Source organism: Pararge aegeria, chromosome 17 (genome assembly GCF_905163445.1).
Source record: "Pararge aegeria chromosome 17, ilParAegt1.1, whole genome shotgun sequence".
NCBI lineage: Eukaryota > Metazoa > Arthropoda > Insecta > Lepidoptera > Nymphalidae > Pararge > Pararge aegeria.
The window spans coordinates 3,338,612-3,358,065 of record NC_053196.1 but is presented as its reverse complement, the minus strand read 5'-3'; the positions used below and the strand labels follow the sequence as shown (position 1 = coordinate 3,358,065).

The 19,454-nt window shown below is 34.7% G+C and overlaps 1 protein-coding gene across 1 annotated transcript in view; it reads left to right on the top strand.

Moving 5' to 3' along the window:
* LOC120631292 (espin) overlaps positions 1-19,454 on the top strand; it is a 94,827-nt gene that overhangs the window by 32,475 nt on the left and 42,898 nt on the right. The window contains exons 3-6 of the mRNA XM_039900777.1: positions 5,275-5,458; positions 11,059-11,241; positions 16,233-16,337; positions 17,565-17,796. Of these exons, the coding sequence (XP_039756711.1) occupies positions 5,275-5,458; positions 11,059-11,241; positions 16,233-16,337; positions 17,565-17,796 (704 nt within the window). The remainder of the gene's footprint in view (positions 1-5,274; positions 5,459-11,058; positions 11,242-16,232; positions 16,338-17,564; positions 17,797-19,454) is intronic.

Sequence of the window (19,454 nt, the reverse complement as noted above, 5' to 3'; positions counted from 1 at the left end):
TAGGACGGAAAGGCAGGACAAACAAACAAACACACCACAAACACACACGCAATTATAATATAAGTAAATATTACTGCGTAAGATACCAAACAGATTTAAAGGAACTATTCATATTAAGTAGGAAACGGGGCTTTGCTAACTGGGATCTAGTTTATTAAACACCATACAAAACGGAAGTTTTAGACCAATAAAAGTGTCCAATCGAGCAGATGGGTCCACCTGTATCTATAAACCCTAGGCGTAGGTCCTAATCGTCAATTGATTTTAAATAATCCGGCAACCATGTCTTTTGACCGGAAAATAGCATTGTTACAATGCTGTTTATCAAAAAAAAAAAAAAAAATGCTGTTTATCGGCATAAATAAGCACGACGGTAGTAGGTACTTCCCCGGACGAGCTCTGTATAAAAGCTCAACTATGCCCGCAACTTTGTGCGTACAAAAACGTGAACAAAGTTGCGGACAAGTTGCTACTATTACGTTAATAGAAATGCCAGTGTAAAAGATACATTAATTCAATCGACTTTTTAGCATTCAAAAACTATATAACCATCACTGTATAATAGTTTATTTAGCGGTTCTAGTATAATTTCTTTTTATTATAGTTTCACGTTATTTTCTCTTATTAATTTGCATTTCAATTGAGTTACTTAACACATACAAGTTTGTTATATGGGAATATACTTACATGTTAAATAAAAACAAAATGGAAACTATTAGTTCGTAATTTAACATCTCGCTCAGTTTTAGTAGACTAAACAATGATGCGGTATTTATCTGACTATGAAAGAATGAATCAATGAATGAACGAATGAATTAATAAACTATATTGTACATCACAGAGAAAAATTTACAGAAAAACAAAAGCAATTTCTCTATAAAGTACAATATTTCTGGCACAATTTGGTGGCTACGTAGCGATATCTTCCAGGCAACAAAATGTAACGAGAAATAGTGACACTTAAAACTTGATATTAGGTAGAACTTATAGTAAATATATGGAAAGTAAAAATAAATAAATACAGTTTCGCTACTCAAAATAATATATTATTTTTCTTATAATATACTTTAATCATAAAAAAAAATTCAAAATATAAATATGCGTCGGCGCAGAGGGGGCATGACGGCTTATGAGAGCGTCATGTCAATCACCGTGACAGCAAGTGCGCCAAAACCTATTTCACATCGAAATCATAAGTAGACTACTATAAAATATCTTTCTGTGACATAACTTTAACTGGTTAGTTTATTACTAAGACTTAAAAACTTGACCACTAACGAAAGTCTGAATCACATTAATGCCGTTATCTTACTTATGCAAACGGGTAAGTATAACAAACTTGTCATCAGTGGCGTGCATTGCATATATGCAAATAAGCAGTGCATACCCTACCCTCAGGGTCTTAAAGAACCTTCAGATAGGACCATTAAAGTTTTGTAATTAAAAAAACACTAAGTAAAAAATATATGAAAGCGCCATCTAGTAATGAGCGGCCAAACTTCTAGGTCAAGTGTCGCTAGACAGGCGACAGCGCACGCGAGGCGTAGGTATAGCTTATAAAATAAAAATTTCTACTTCGTATTTTAATTTTTAACCGTAAATGCTAAACATTTACCTTTTAAAACACGTAAAAATACCTATATTATCATTTAAATCTCATGTTATCGATTGCAGGGTAAATCAATTATTATGAATCACTCGACATATCACGCCATCTACTGTTGCATAGAAATATCAAATAAAATAAGCACGCCCAAAGAAAGAATCGTTCTGCTAGATGTGTGCGTGCAAGTTAGTAGTGTGTGTCGTGTAATGTTATAATCGTGCGCTTGTACTTACAAGATTAGCATCGGTCTTGTGTGAACAGTTTCATTCATAAATTCTCTATGTATAGGTGTCTATAAGCACTGCTTACGGAAGTGGATAATCAATTACGTGTTTGATTTTTTTATGAAAAGTATTCCAGGAATTATTGGAAAGTGAGAAAGTTAACAATAAATATTGTTTCTATTTATTGTTGACATATCAAAATAAAATAGCGTTCGTACCCATACTTACAAAAAAATTAAAGACATATTTTGACTAATTTCGATTGCAATATTATCATTAGCATATTCAATCGCCATTATTGTTTACCTTCGAACAATGCTCTATGGCGTTGGTGATAAATAAACGGTTAAAGTGCATAAATTCAGCAACTTATAAAAGTTTGAGTAGTGATAGTTTAATGTGTTAACGTTATTTTATAGTTTATTCATTCATTTTATAATGAAAGCATATTCGGTATTTGTTTGGGTTCAGTGTGCCTGGAAAAAGTACTTAGAGACAACTTTAATTTCTATCCCTTTATCGTAAAATTAGAAATCATTCGCAAAGGAAGGTGTGTACCAATGTTACAAATATCCACAAAAAAAGGTGATAAAGTAAAACGTATGTGTAATAATAAATATTACGAAAACTATTCTTGACTAAGCGGCTTTGTACACACCAATCGATTATTTTGCTTTCCTTTTGTTTTATTGTCCAATATACGTAAAGTTTGAAATGATAAAGGATATTGTGATATTAATAATTTTCATCAAGACGCTAAAAACATGTTGGAAAAAAATATTATCATCTTCAGTGTGCTTAGAAAATGCTGCCGAATGGTGTGTCATAATTTTGTGACGTAAATCAGGGTATGTACTTTTATTCAATTAGCAGTAGATAGACGATAGTATTAAATCAATCAAAAATATAACTTTCGTAAAGTAATTTGAATATAAACCGACATATCTAAAATATAAATTTTACTTTATGTTTGTGCTGAACACCTTGTGCATACCCTGGGTCCAAGGGCTATGCACGCCACTGCTTGTCATTCATATAACATGTTTCAAAATAGTAATCAAAACCTGTTAAACGAGCTTGCCAAACATGGATGGCCTAAGGCGGTCCACAGACGAAGCACCTACATTTTAAACGATCAATCAATGAAAGTAAGTTACCAAAATTAATTCCATTTGCTGCGCTTATTGCAGTAATATTTCATAATGTCAGTTATATATGACATAGATTTACGTTCCTAAACAAAGAAGTACAATTGTTATACAAGAGCATCAACAATATTAAAATAATACTACTTCAAGCAATGGTAGTAAGCCCTCTGTTCTAAGTTGGCAAATTCTTCAGATGACATCACAGACTACAATTTTGTACAAGTTTCTGAAACGGTTTTTTGCAACAGCAAAAAGAAATGAAATTTAAACGTATACAAATAATTAAGCTAACTTGTCCTCATCCAACGAGCTTAATTATGATTTAGTTGAAGCGTTTCTATGGTCCCAATACCCAATCTAATTTCCATCTGCATCAAAGAAAGAAAGAACGAAATCGTTTATTTGTTCACATAATTGCTTACTGAGGTATACCAAAATATAAGTAATAAAAATCCTTCAGACCCTTTATGTAAGGCTATTAGTAGCCCTCTTAGTTGGTCTGCTCATGCTGGTGATATCTTTTTTGCATTGTATATAAAAGTTGAAATCAATTGACCAACGAAAGTGCTCAAAAATTTTTTGTAACATTTTATTAAGTGAACACACGGAGTTCTTTTTTGAAAAAACGTTATACACTTTTGGCTAAGAGTTGCAAGTTGACGGAATTCTTAGGTCGTAGTTGATACGTCTGCGCATCGCCTTAAACTAGATAATAGCGCTTGTGACATCATATGCTAGTGAAAACGAGATAAAAGTGAAATTTACCGGTAACTGGTAACAGGCGGGTATCGATGATGTATCGAGGTTTGTGATGTAACAGGTGCCATCTTGCTATTCGCTTTGTACCTACCTATACATATTAACTGACTTAGAAATAGGAGGAGATAGTTATACATTAGTCTGGTGTTTAGCAAGTTCGACTACATATCACGTCCTGATAGTATAGTTTTTTTGATCCTCCTTCAGCAGTGCCGAGGGTCGTGACCACCTTCATCCGTGACTTGTCTGTTCACCATTGTTTCGTTGTTACCCAATACCCCGTTCGTATCATGTTTCGATATCATTTTAAACTTTTTAAACGCTCGAATGGGCAAAACATTTATATCCCGATGCATAAAGTCGTAGAAATGCCAGCACGCACGCAAACTCATACCTATTTCACGAAAATAAATATCTTTATCGCGGTAAGATATTGTCAGTGAAAGTTTCTGTTATTCGATGATACGTAATACAGGTATCTAATAGAAAATGGTGGCAGGAAACAAATACGAGTATGTTCCTACGACTTTATTTCATAAAATATAACAACGGGGTGTGATTCAGCGTTCATTTTATTATATTAGATCTTTACATATGAAATTGCCGTTTTTTAAGGGACTAACATAGAGTCGATTTTCTTTAAATATTTTTTTTTTGTTTAAACTAGTGATATTTAAATTGGTTAAAATAAAAACGCACACAGCTGTGCGTTTTCGCCTTTACTTACTACTGCTACTTAATCCGTTCGCTGGCTATAATCTGTAATCTATAATCTCTGACTATAAGATTGGCGCAGAAGGCAGCGGCCCTGCTTTCTGAGTCCAAGGCCGTGGGTTCGATTCCCACAACTGGAAAATGTTCGTGTAACGAACATGAATGTTTTTCAGTGTCTGGGTGTTTATATGTACATATTATATGTATTTTTGTATATTATTTATAAAATTATTCATCAGCTATCTTAGTACCCATAACACAAACTACGCTTACTTTGGGACTAGATGGCCATGTGTGGATTGTCGTAGTATACTAATTTATATTATTATTATTTATCTTATCTTATCTTGTTTATTATTGGTTAAGTGCGAATCCTTGCAAGGTACAAAACAGCAAATAGACCTAATAGACATTTTGCTAATTTATTCGACCACTGCTTTACATATTACCCCTTGCCAATGTATTCTTTGCGAAATTTGAGATTAAAGAAGTATATTCTTTGACGATGCAACCTTAATTATATTCAAACTTATAATTTAAATTAATTATGGTCGAATTTCGTCCCGTGGGCGACCTCTAGTTTTTCAGGGCCACCTTCCCAGGCCTGTCATAAGTTGGGTGACAAACTTGACCTATGCGCCCTGCCCATTACCACCTCAGCTTCGCGACTCTTTGAGCTATGTCGATAACTCTAGTTCTACGGATTTCCCCATTTGATTTGATCGCGTATAGCTACTCCAAGCATAGCTCTCTCCATCGCTCGCGTGACTGAAACCATAGTTAGCGACCATGATAAGTAACTAATTGTATTGTTTTTCAACAGTGCAAACACCGCGATGGACAATGACGTCACGCCGGTGTATCTCGCCGCGCAAGAAGGACACCTGGCTGTTCTCAAATACCTGGTACTAGAAGCAGGTGGGAGATTAGACGCGCGGGCTCGGGACGGCATGCTGCCTATACACGCGGCTGCCCAGACTGGCTGCCTGGACTGTGTCAAATGGATGGTGAGAATGCTATTTTTATCTCAAACATACTTGGAAATTTGATGTACTGGACAAATACAAGAAAATCCATATCGGTCGTTGTTTAGCGGTCAAGTAAATTACACAGTAATCTCATTTTGTTTTCTGTGTCAGCGTTTTTAACCTCAAATGGGTCCAATGCGCGTATGAATGAATGAATTAATACACTTTTATTGTACACCACATAAACATGAATATATACAAAACAGAATAGGTATGTATAAGGTTCTGAAGATTCAGACAAAAAATTATCTTTAACAAGTTTTTGAAAAATGGTAATTGACTGTATCTCTCAGATTTCAAGGCTCATGTATATTTTTCATCACAATATTTTTCATGCACAATATTTTGATCAATCTTTATACTGCGCAACGTTGCTGGTCACTACCAACAAATAGTGCTGTACTGCCATTCATAAGTAAGAAGTATAACGAACACGAATGTTATAAATAACAATCATAAGTATATCCGATAAACATTTAATATTATAAAAATTAAGCAGGAGAATCTGTATGGTGTCATTTATAATTTCTTCAATCCTTATACTCCACACCAAACAGATCTTTTGCAATGTACCGAAGCACTACTCTACGCACGTTTCGTTCCGAAACCGGAGCATCCTTAGTAGATGTTGGCTTTACAATCAATAACTGTTATTCATTGTAAAGTCAACATCTCCTTGGTTTGGTGTGGAATATAAGGATTGAAGAAATTATAAATTACACCATACAATACAGATTCTCCTGCTTTTGGCGGATTATAGCAAATTAAGCTTAATTTACATAATATATGATGGATTTCCGCAAATTAACGCCTGCTTCTATCCAATATTAAAGAATATAATAGCTCTTTCGCAAAAAATGCAGGTGTAAATTATCTGGAAGAAATATAACGTCTTCGGGCACCTTTTATGAGATATATCTATTATTTTTTCTACTCGACATCATTAATAATGATCCACCTACGTCGTTTCCGAGTTCCGACGGCTAATTTCCATGCATTACGTAAAATCAATGCCAATCATTTTTTTTACAATACGCCACAGTAGGCGTTGCGTTACGTAAAAGTAATCCATAACTTCATAAGATTTTCTCTTATATTATCCACTAATTAGAGTTCCATAACTTTCCGCAATCAATCACAGAGCAGGAAACGATCTGAGCGCACGCGCAGATTCTTATTCTTAAGCTGCCATTCCACTAAGGATGTGCGAGGTAGATAAGTGCGAGCAAGCAAAACTAATATATTTTCAACCGACTTTAAAAAAGGAGGAGGTTTCAATTCGACAGGTTTTTTTTTGTATATTTGTTACGCGATTACTCCGCCAAATATAAATCGATTTTTGTTTGGTATATAATACCTACCTCCCATTAAAAAAACCAACTTTCTAAAACAACTAAAAAGCAAGAAATAAATATTTTCTACATCATTCTTAAGTTGGTGCTAAGTTAAATGTAAAAAATTACTAGATACTTTTCTTGCTACTATATAAATAACATACGTACTTATACAATGTCAAATGTAACGGCTTAAAATGTAGAAAATATTTATTAAACACCGATATTGGTGTTATAATGTAAGGCCGTTTTTGTATTTCACTGATTTCGATTTGTAGAACGGATCGACAGATGCGATTTTTAGCTTTTTTTTCAACCTGAATAGGTTGTAGGTTCGTGGGCTGCAGTTATAACACAATAATAGTTAGTAAACAGTTTGTAGGGGTGTATTTTGATTGTTTTAAATCAAAAGGGAATAGATATATTCTAGGCAAGCGCGTTCTATCTTAGTTTGCATTACCACTTACCAACAGAAGTGATTGCAGTCAAGCGCTGTTCCGTATATAAAAAAGTCACGCCAGAGTAACATCGTTTGTTGGTTTCAAATCGTTTGTTGTTAAGTTCTGAAGTTTTGGCTATGGCGTTAGACCGACATTGAGTGGTCTTTATTTACTTCAAAAATTGCTCTAAGTGTTCAGAGCTTGTAGCCAACTTTCATCATTAATTATCCTGGAAATTTATGAATTTAATAGAGCTAAGGTTGATCCATTAAAATACTGTCAATTCATAAGTGTGTAAAAGGCATGTCTCGTTACGCACTTCCATCCCTAGTGGAAAGGCAGCTTTGTGTTATAATTTATCTTATGACTACGCATAAAGAAACATACCGACTGAATCTTACTTGTGCATTTTTCATCAGACTTTTTTCTTAACTTTTGTTTTGGTAACGCACCAAATAATAGTGAAACGGGATTAGTCTAGTGCCTATAAATGTTAGGATTTAAATTTAACTAGCGTTATTATTTCCACTTGTTTGTTATTTTTTTAATTTAATCTTATTTTTGAACGAGACGATCGGTTGTCATTCTCCGATTTGTTAATGCCGGTAGACGCATAACGGCGGGAACCAATCAAATTGATTGGATCCTTCCTGGACGGCTGTGAGTTTTGGCGGGAGATTGGGTTTTTTCTGCTTGGCGGGCTGGATCGTTCTCTGGAGGGTCAGGGAGTGAAAATGCGAGGTTGTAAACAATAAATAAATAAATATACTATTGATAATACACACATCGCCATCTAGCCCCAAAGTAAGCGTAGCATGTGTTATGGGTACTAAGATGCCTGATGAATATTTTTGTGAATTATACACATAAATACTTAGGAAATACATATAAACACCCAGGTACTGAAAAACATCATGCTCATCAAACAAAAATTTTCCATTAGTGGGAATCGAACCCACGGCCTTGGGATCAGAAAGCAGGGTCGCTGTAAACTGCTCCAATCGGCCGTCAAATAAGTTCATATTGTCATAGTTTATAAAGTAAATTAATAAAGTGATATTTGTATGGTATCTACTTACAACTTTAGGGTATTATGTAGTAATACTTAATAGTAGACCTTATTGTGAGAAATTTAAGATTTTAAACTAAGATTTTCGTGGTTAATGAACATTTCTTAAATATAGTTCAACGGGTACACACCACGATAATATTTTTAGATTTGTCGATATTTCGCCCCAGTTGCATGGATCGTGGTCACGACGGGACTGCGTGGTTTCGAAGAAAGCATCGTACAGCTTCTCAATTTAAAAGTGACGTTGACAGTGTAGTTTGTCGAACAGTTCGTGAAATACCGACAAAAAGAACACGAAAGCGGGTAGTCAGATTCTGCCCGTGACATCCAACTTGACATCTCGTGCCTACGCAGTCCCGTCGTGACCACGATCTATGCAACTGGGTCGAAATATCGACAAACCAAAAATATTGTCGCTGTATGTACCCGTTGAACTATACATAAGAAATTATTGTGAGTAGCTCTGTCATGCTTATCTTTGCCAGCAAACAGCATTGCTATGTTCCCGTCTGAAGGTTATGCTTAACACCTAAACTAAAAAAAACTTAGCTAAATGTCTTATTATGTTAAATATCTTTGAATTTCTTTTTCGAGTAAAGATAGTTTTTGTTTTTTTTTTTATTACTACACATTTGTTTTTCTTCTATTTGAAAACATTCTTAACAAAAAATTAATAAAATGATTACTAACATAATAAGTCAAAAGATAGTTTTTGTTATTTTTTATTTATTACTACACATTTGTTTTTCTTCTATTTTAAAACATTCTTAACAAAAAAAATAATGAAAAGATTATTAACATAATAAGTCAAAGTCAAAGTCAAAAATATCTTTATTCAAGAAGACCCATAGGTGGCACTTTTGATGCGTACATTACATGAGAAGTACACGTTAGTGAGATGATGGCGATAACCATATTCGTAAACTTTAAACTAAAGCTACGAGGGTTCTAAACGCTTCCTGGTCTAAGGAGAAGCCTACAGCAAACAGTGTGTGTTATTTTTTTTATCACCATCTCACATTGTCACTTAAAATGAAATGTAATTATTTCTTGGTTCTTCAAATAATGCTATAAAATGGACTTTGTTACCTCATCCAAGAGTGTATATTATGTCGCAGGATAGTTGGAAAAATAAACTTTGCGAAAAGTCTAATGAGAAACTACGAGAGATTTCGCATTCATTTCTTAAGCCGGTCACCAAAATGTAAAGTTAGGTTAAGTTATATGTTTGATTTTAAGAAATATAATTTGATTTTCGTACATTATTATTTTTTTGATTCTATAAATTAATAATTTTTTTTCAAATATTTTTTTTTTTTTTTACCTTTTGTCATGATTCTATCAAATTTTGCCGAGTTACGGCTTAAAGCCGATGAAATTCCGGTGAGACGGCGAAAAAGAGCATATAGGAAGTGTTTGAAAGCATTTTACGAGAGGGAATTTTCTTAATATTCGCATTTTATTATTGTAGCATTTATGAAATAAATATGTTTTGTACATAGATACATAATCTTTGTATAAATAATTTACATTCTAGATCTTTATTATTACAGGGATATCCGCCTTTCTAGCGTAATGTCGTTTTAGTAATATGTAATACACATAATACAGGAAGCTTGTACGTCTGTGTTATGCATTGACCATTAACTATTATGATCTCACGTATAATATGTACCATATAAAATACCTAGTAATTTCTCCACTTAAAACTGTTGTTGAGAACAAAAATACTTAAAATAGTATTTTTGTTCTCATTAATAGTTTAAAAAAAAAGATATATTTGGTAAAATATGGTACATGATGAAAGAATTTTAGACTGCAAGCACATTTCCACATCGTCGGAATATTAAGAAAAAAGAATCAAAAAAACTTGTGTATCAATTAACGACACAGGTCGGCACGCACCACTGACTTTTCGGAGTTGCCTCTGAGATTACTCGATAATGTTCTCAAAGGTGTATGAAGTTCGTACTTGGCCAGTGTTGTGAACTTCGGCCTTAACCCTTCTCACTCTGGGAGGAGACCCGTTCCCTATAGTGGTCTGGCAATGCTGATGATAATGTGATAGGTGGAAGAAGGAAGCAGAGGCATTTGTCTCCTTTCCATTTCCATTCATTGTTGGCAATGAAACACATCAGACTACCAATAAAATATAATAATTTACTTCCCAACACATTGGTTATGAATTAATGAAAACACTTTTATTTTACACCACACATAGAAAATTCACAATATATATATATATATATAATAGAGCGTAGGTAGAAGGTACAATGGCCTGATCGCTATGTAGCGACCAAATATATAAATATACAACGTGTAAATGAAAACCGAAATAATACTCGACGGTATTTAGAGGTAAGAGTACATTATGTACTATCTCTGAGACTTATCTTAGAAAACCGAACCTAATAGTTTTCGAGTAAACCACTGCCACAGTTTTAACTGAAAAAAATCAGATACAGCCCTAACATCATATGCTAAATTAAAATCATGTGAACCATGTCACTTTATTAGGTACGCGTCGCGTAGCGTAGGTGCTATGCACGCGCCAGTCTTTTATCCTCAATAGGGTTGTCATACAACACTCAGAATGTTTTGAGTTCGATTGTATTGAAAAATAAATATGCTTTTTTTTATTTATAGCAGGGTGATTCCTTATGAAATATACTTATGCATCCTCCAATATTATATCGTAATTTGGTTACACGTATATATATGTTTTTTTTCTAGATTGTCGAACGTGGTGTGGACCCCAACGCGAGAGATGGCGATGGAGCCACGCCACTCCACTTCGCTGCATCACGGGGACATCTCTCCACAGTCCGCTGGCTTCTACGCCACGGGGCTAGACTCCACCTGGACAGGCATGGCAAGAGCCCTATCAACGACGCTGCGGAGAATCATCATTTAGAAGTTAGTCTTTTTTCAAGTATCCTACATCTGCCTCGCAGTGGCGTGCACTGGGTTTCTTACCAGGGTATGCATACAGCAGGAAAATTGCATAAAAAGGCAAAAATCCTATTCTAATACGACTTATAAATACATTTTAGGGTAGGCAGTTCTTTTGTGCATATATGAAGTGCACGCCACTGCGTTGTCATCGCAATCGGACCGACAGCTCAACGTGCACCCCGAGGCACGGGGGTCCATCATCATCATATAAAACCCATGACCGGCCCACTACAGGGTCTCACACGGGTCGCCTCCCACAATGAGAAGAGGTTAAGCCACCACGCTGGCCCAGTGTGGATTACTGGACTCCACGCTCCTTTTAGAACATTATGAAGAACATCTAGGCATGCAGGTTTCCTCACGATATTTTAATTACTTAAAAGGAGGGTCACGGGGCTTAATCACCGCCAATTTCACAACTCCGGTCTAGTACTAAGAATTTATTATTTCGAACGCAGAACATCTTGATATGAAGTTAAACATACTTGTTACTATATTTAATATTTGTTAATTAATAGGAAATGCTTATGAATCTTTCAAATTAGCGCTTCGAATCTCAGAATTAGGTACGCATTAAATAATAACCATTTCATCATCGGATGATATTACAGTGTAGTGAAAAATGATGAATCTGGCAACAATAAAATTGTTCATAATGTACAATGTTAACTAATAATGCAATCATTTCCCGAACTAGATCAAGCGGCCTGGTTTTACTTACAAATTAGTATGTTAATTTCAATAGGTAATTTGTTTAGTCGGTCAATAGATATGCAGACTAGACGAGCGGAAGAACTATCGTTCTTACATAACCTTCTGTCCGTTTGTGAAATTGTGATTTAATAAAAATTCTCGCAGTTATAAAGTTTCTTGGCTGTAAGTTTGGCGCTCTGAAGTCAGACTATCCGAACAGCTGCCCACTGTGTAAAGTTACCTGCTTAGTAATTTTATTATTTAAAACCTACTTCGCAGCTCAACGTATTTTTAATAAATTATACGTATATTCGCAAAATTAAGCCCAGGCTCGCCACAATATTCTCAAATATACGCCCTGTGATTGATAAGCCAAAACGTTAAAGATAAGAAGACATACTTAACTTCCAACTGTAGAATAAAGACGTAAACAATTTTATGAAATTAAGCTTAATTTGCTATACTCCGCGAAAAATAGGAAATATAGGCTTAATATTCATAATATATCATGGAATTCCGCAAAGTAATGCCTGCTTCTCTGATGTAAACAATTTTGTCCCGTGAATAACGTTAGCACATAGTAGCATTACTTTAAAAATTATCTCTATATTAGTAATTATAAAGAGAATAAAAGCGTATTCCTTTCAATATATATAAAAAAAAACGATGGCTTAGGTACCTGTAACGAGAATAGTACAATCAATGATCACGGAAAAGTTTACACAGAATTCCAGTTTAAAAATAAACCTCCAACTAAATACCAATTAACATAACATGAGCTGATAAAAAAGACAAAACAAATAAGTGTAACTTTCTAAACTGTATTAGAGCAGGAGCTCAAAATCCCTAAATCCCATAACATACTTTTTCTGCTTTGAAATATAAAATAACAAAAAGCAGATTCATCATAATTGCCTCTCCCAATGGGAGGGTTGGCCCACAATCACCACTCTGAACAGACAGTTTGATGATCGTAGTAGATGGTATCAGTAACACAGAGGACGCTGCTGCCCGTTATTTGGTTTCCCTTAGTCGCCTCGTACGACACTCGTGAGCAGAGGAGGGCTGGGACAACTGTATTTTGATCAGTCAAAAAAGCAGATTGGGCAATTATAAGTAACGGATAAATTGCAGTAACGAAATAAGTGATAAAGTATATCTGTTCGTTGACTGAAGTTGATTTTAGAAGACTTCAAAGCAGTGTCGTGATGCTGATAAACAATTATTTAAGCTGCTTGCTAAGGAAATTTTGAAATATTTAATTGGCTCAGTTGTTCTAGAAATATTTTGTCAAAACGTTTGTGAACGACAGCCACGAACTAAAAACATGACAATTTGTTTTTATTTAGGAACTTACGCGCTAATATCAATTGACATTTTAAGACTTTAAGATTTGAAATATAACAGTTTCACTCTAGGCTCTGTACCGTGACAGAATTCGCGAGCATCTCCTAATTACGAGAGTATAGAAACGGTTAGGTAAGTTTATATTTGAACGCGTGAGTTAACAGGTATCCATAGCCCAGTGGCTTGTATCAATCGGGCTAATGATATGCGATTTGCTTCATTTGGTCCATGTACTAACGCTGATTGCCGTACGGTTTACTTAATTGATAGAAATTGTGTGCTTGAGCAAACGGTATTAAGTGTTGCGATGCGGTACTTTTAAAAGCGTTTCATGGTTGATTTCACTTAATTTGTTGGATTTTTTTGTGACTTCTTTATCAGCATCATCACATCAACCCTTTTTCGGCCCACTACAGAGCACGGGGAGCAAATTTTTATATAAATCATCAATCAATTACAGAAAAGTCCTATTATAGTATAAAGGACTAAATAATCGATAAAAAAGCTTGGGTGTGAATTATTGCTCTAACCAGGTTGCTCTTATAATAATTTTAAATGACATTGTGAGATGGTGATAACAAAAAAAAACACCCAGCTAAGTTTGTTGTGGACTTCTTCTTAGACCAGGACACGTTTGGAACCCTCGTAGCTTTAGTTTTAAGTTTACGAATGTGGTTATCGCCATCATCTCACTACCGTGTTATTCTCATGTAATGAACGCATCAAAAGTGCCACCTAAGGGCCTACTTGAATAAAGATATCTTCGACTTTGACTATATGATTGTCCGAAAAAGTAGAGCCAAGTTAACAGGATTCGTGTAGTTTTTCTTTATTCCTTAATATCTAATAGATTTTAATGTACCTTGTAGATATCGCTAGGCTGGGGCCGAGTTCCAGTTCCACATCCTCGGCACGCAATTGTAACTTTCTTAGAGTTATTATTAAATATAATTTGATCTAAAGGTCAGGGAATTCATCGTGAGGAAACCTGCTTGCCTGAGACTGAGAGTTCTCCATACGTTTTCAAAGGCGTGTGAAGTCAACCAATTAGCCAGTGTGTTGGTCTACGGACTAAGCCCTTGTCATTCATAGAGGAGACCCGTGCTCTGTAGTGGGCCGGTAATGGGTCGATAATGAACGCTTTTACCCTGTCGTCATAGCGTTAAAAATATGGAGGCAATTTTTTAATATGAAAATTCATTCTGTTCGTATTGTTCATCTTTAGCATATGAACATCCCACTTCTCCCAGGCCCCCTATCTTATAAGAGAGGTTTTTAGTACATATACCCCTCACTCAATAATGTGAATTAAAGGGCCTATTGTAAAACTCCCGTCTGGGACTTACTGGGAGAATCGGATACAAGAGCTCGCAATCCGTAGTTAAATATGCTAACCATTTAATAAATAAACTAGCTGACCCTTGCAACTTCGTCTGCACCAAATCGGCTATTAACGGAAAACACGAATAAAATGACATTTTCTAAAAATGAATCCTAGCTAGATCGCCCCCGAAACACCCTGTGTACTAAATTTCAGGAAAATCGTTGGAGCCGATTCCGAGATTCCAATTATGTATATACAAGAATTGCTCGTTTATAGATATTAATAAATAAATATAAATATATACTATAACAATACACATGTTGCCATCTTGCCCCAAAGTAAGCGTAATGGGTACTAATATGACTGATAAATATTTTTATGAATATTCTTAAATACTTATAACATACTTTATAGCCCCTCATTACAAATTTTAGAACCTTCCCAAGAATCGAAATCTGTAAACATATGTTCAAATTCATATTTCAAATACAAACAATCTTTGTATGTGTAGGTCTATTACAGGCTTTTATGAAGCGTTGATACATATATGTTTACATAATTGTGAGGTAATGGTGATATCTTCGTTCGTTAACTTAAACCTAAAGCTACGATGAGTCTAAAATTGGCCCACAACACACTTAGTCGGATATTTTTTTTGTTATAACCATCTCACAGCCAATTAATATTTGGCTATGAAGTAAGTAAAACATACCCAAGATTTTTTATCGTTTAAGTTATCTTTAATATTTTAATAGGATTTTATATCAGCTTAGGATTTATATGAACTTCGAACATATTAAGAGAATATGGTAATGTGAATATGTAGGTACGTATGTTGCATAGAACGTTATGACAACGCTTGTCACAACGTGGAAAACTTCACGAATAAGACCCGTTCACGACTTCCACATTTCTTACACGTGAATCGTGATTTACAAAAGCATTGTAATGTATGGATTATGGAAGGAGTAAAATAGGCACCTAAACTAACGTAGTGTTATGTATAGTGGGTCCATATTAGCAGTGGCGTGTAATAGGCGCAGGGTATGCAGATGACATAAAATGAAGAAAATTTCCTGTAAGTACTAGTAATAAAAAACTTAAGGATAGGTTTTGTAAGAGTTATACGAAGCGTACCCTTAAGTATTTATAACCCTTACTGGAGATTTTCTTCATTTTATACCCTGTGCATACCCTCTATACTGAAAGAAATCAGATAAGAATATGTATATATATAAGCATTTGTATGTATATGTATATATATAAGCATATGTATGTATAAGTTATAATTAAAATCATGTGACTCGAGCTGTAACTTTATTAGTTACGCGTCGCGTAGCATAGGTACTACGCACGTGTTGATCTTTTATCTTCAATAGGGTTGTCATAAGTAAACAATTAGAATTTTTGAATTCGTGTGTATGGAAAAATAAATATGCTCCTTTGGATTTAATATTTTTACAGGGTGATGATACCTTATGAAATATACATATGCATCCTTCAATATTATTTCGTAATTCTGTAAAACATTGTATATTTATAGACATGTGTATACTTTATACTAAAGTGATTTTTTTCTTGTACACAGTGCTTGAACGTGCTGGTAGCGGCGGGTGCCGCTGGTGCTGACAACAAGCAACTCGCCTCATACAAAGCGATACATTCCTGCGCTTGCGCACCGGGAGAGGCTAGAGTAAGTTTGTTTCGACTCACTACGATCCCCTATTATTGAAAAAAACGCAAAATGATTTATTCCAAGTAGTCGTAATGTAAGCATGTAAGCATGTAAGCATGTACGTGGAGGCATTCGTTTACTAGTGACTCTACCATCCGTTTGAATGGCAGATTCTAACGAAAAGAAGTCGGCAAGAAACCCAGCAGTTCCTCTTTTCCAACGTTATTTTACAATGTAACAATCATTTTCCTATCTTCTATGAGATAAACGCGGAGCCGCCTGCTTCAAAACAACCTTTCATTGAGAAATTCATGAATTTAATTGTAACTCCGATAATAACTAAATGTTTTTGATACAAAACTTTTTCAAAAATAAATAGAATATTATAATAGCATAATATAATAGCGGTTTCATGTGATAATAGCATACATTCAGGCTCACAAAGTTTTCTTTCTCTGAAAGTATGCGATATGGTGATATCTCACACCAATTTATGTCTGTTACTAAGTAAATCGATTGTTTACTTATATCTACTTTTTTTTATTAAGACTAATGTTTTGTATTACAAAAATATAAGTATAATAATTAAAATATTGCGAGTCGACATTTGGAAACTTTATTTTTTCTGACTGCATTGGAAGCTGAGCTGTGTTTACCCGCTAGTATCTCTATATGCACCCCTCTTACAATCAAACTTACAAAACAAACCTGAAAGAAACACTGTGGAATTTATCTACGTACCTAAAACCTTTGTTAACGTTGCTCCAAAGCTAGATTACTACGTTTATTTATTTTTTTGCAAATATGCTTTACGTGGTGGCTACACCTTAAAATTATTAATATAAAATAATAAGCCTTATATTACAAAGTACATTTATCTGTAATTTTTTCTCAATGACCTTGAGTTTCGATTGGTTTCGTTATTCTTACAACTGTGTCGATTTCCAATACTTATTTACCATATACGTAATATTAATAAAGTGAAATTCAAATTAACTATAATAATGTATCGATTCTTAGTCAGTCTAGCTCTGAAAAATAGTTTATTTCTAAAAAGTGTTTATAAAAACTGGGTATCAATCTATGTCTTTGTCTGTAGGCCTTTAGAGACGCTAAACCAGATCTTCCAAAAGTTATCTGACTTGTAGTAACTTGACCTGTTTTTTGTACAATTCTACAAATGAATAAAACCACACAATAGTCATGCAACTTTATAGAATATATATTATTTTATTTTTATTCCAGTGTGCCTTACCAAACTGCATAAACGGAAATGGGACCCGTTCGCCATTTTACTTACACGCTCCTGAGAGAGAGAGACTCAGTTCCACTCACGAGCGTCGTGGATCTCTCTCTTCCACCGTGGGGTCTATAACGTCAGCCCGCTCTGGACCAGCCGATGGGCTATATGTCAATCCTATGCAAAGGACTTCAGCCAGCGTGACCCATCTTAGCTCCTCGGGAGAAGAAAGTTCGGGTAAGTTATCTAGGACCCTATGTAGTGGTGATAGCCTTGTGTTATCACCCTACCGACATAGAATTGAAAATTGAGATTTTGTTATAGACTGTAACAGCGCTAAGGATGGAATCCCAATCAACGTTGTACAAATCAGACATGAAGCAGTCGTTATTAAAATTCTTAAAACTACGCCGCATAACAATAGAAGGTTTATTTTTTTGAATTCTGTACGATAAATATATTAGGTCATGATATGAAAACGCCTCTGCTGAGAACTGCCCCTGAGTGGCAACGTGTTACGTGTACTGAGTGGACGAGGTAATCATTAAATTTAATTTAGAGACATATTCAGAATTGTAAATGGAATATGGCTACGTAGGTAAATGGCAACACCCCCACCACCCTTTCCGGTATGATCATTGCGGATCAAATGAAAGTTAGGTAAAGAGTAGGAAGTAGATGGAAGACTGGGTTTGAGAAATGTTTCGTAGACGAGTATAGCATGGATATTTTTGTTATCAAACGTATCTAACAAATCCGTGAAGTGTGAGGGAATGCTTTGAGCATTAAAGTGAACGACATTGAAGTTTTTAGGAAGAGGAGAGAAAGTAGAGTCGAGAAGGGAACTAAATGGAGCTGAAATACTGTGAAAGCTCTCATTAGGCGATGATGAAGATGAAGCAGTTAAAAAATCGTCGTCTGACCTATCATAAACACTGACGTTCAGACTCATAATTAGGAATTAAAGTTTATACCATGAAAAATATTAACAATAATATACAATATATATAAATAAAAAAAACAAAGTACCTATAATAAAAATAAGTAAATGGTTAACTACTTGTAAAACTGTGTATGAAAACAAAAAAAATAACAATATTTAAATAATAAAAGATAAAATATAATAAAGAGAAAATATCCACCTAAAAATAATGAAAACATTTGCAAGAATTTAATTATGTTGTGCAGATTGAGCATTCAGGCACCAATTGTTAAAAAAAAAGAAATAGTATTTGTATTCTAAACAAAATAAAAAGAAAATACAGTATGATACAAAGTGCTTGTATACTCATTGGAATAATTCTCAACAACAGCGTAAAAAGAAACGTAAGTATTTTGACTATGGACCATGGATGCTAGACTGTCATTCTAGCATCCATTGAAAGGTGACATTGTTTATTTAAACCGATTTAAACAGTGATTGTCACAATAAAATTGTAATGTAGTACTTAATTATTAATATACCGGCACAAAAGCAAAGTAAATGTATAAAAATAAACATTAAAAGAATTACTTACTAGTTACTGCGACCAAGGAGGCACTTAGAAAATTACCAAAAGAAATCGATTGCAAAACAAACAAAAATAAGCAAAAAACAAGAATTACAACCTAATACAATAAAACAATAAAAACAGACTGGATCTCTGAGGAATATAATAACTATCGCTTGGCTATTTTCCGCTGCCTGTTCACTCATGCTGTCTTGAGAGAAGCTGAACTTGCGTCTGAAGTGCTTCAAGAGAAGATGGGATGAAACTTCTAAAGGCAGCGAACTGCGCATTTACTTTAGATGAGGTTGCAGGGGTGGAACTTTGGAGGCTTCGCTGGAATTCAGCCATGCGTTGATTAAAATGCTCACCCAGCTCAGTGACAGTTTGTTGAATTGATTCCATTGT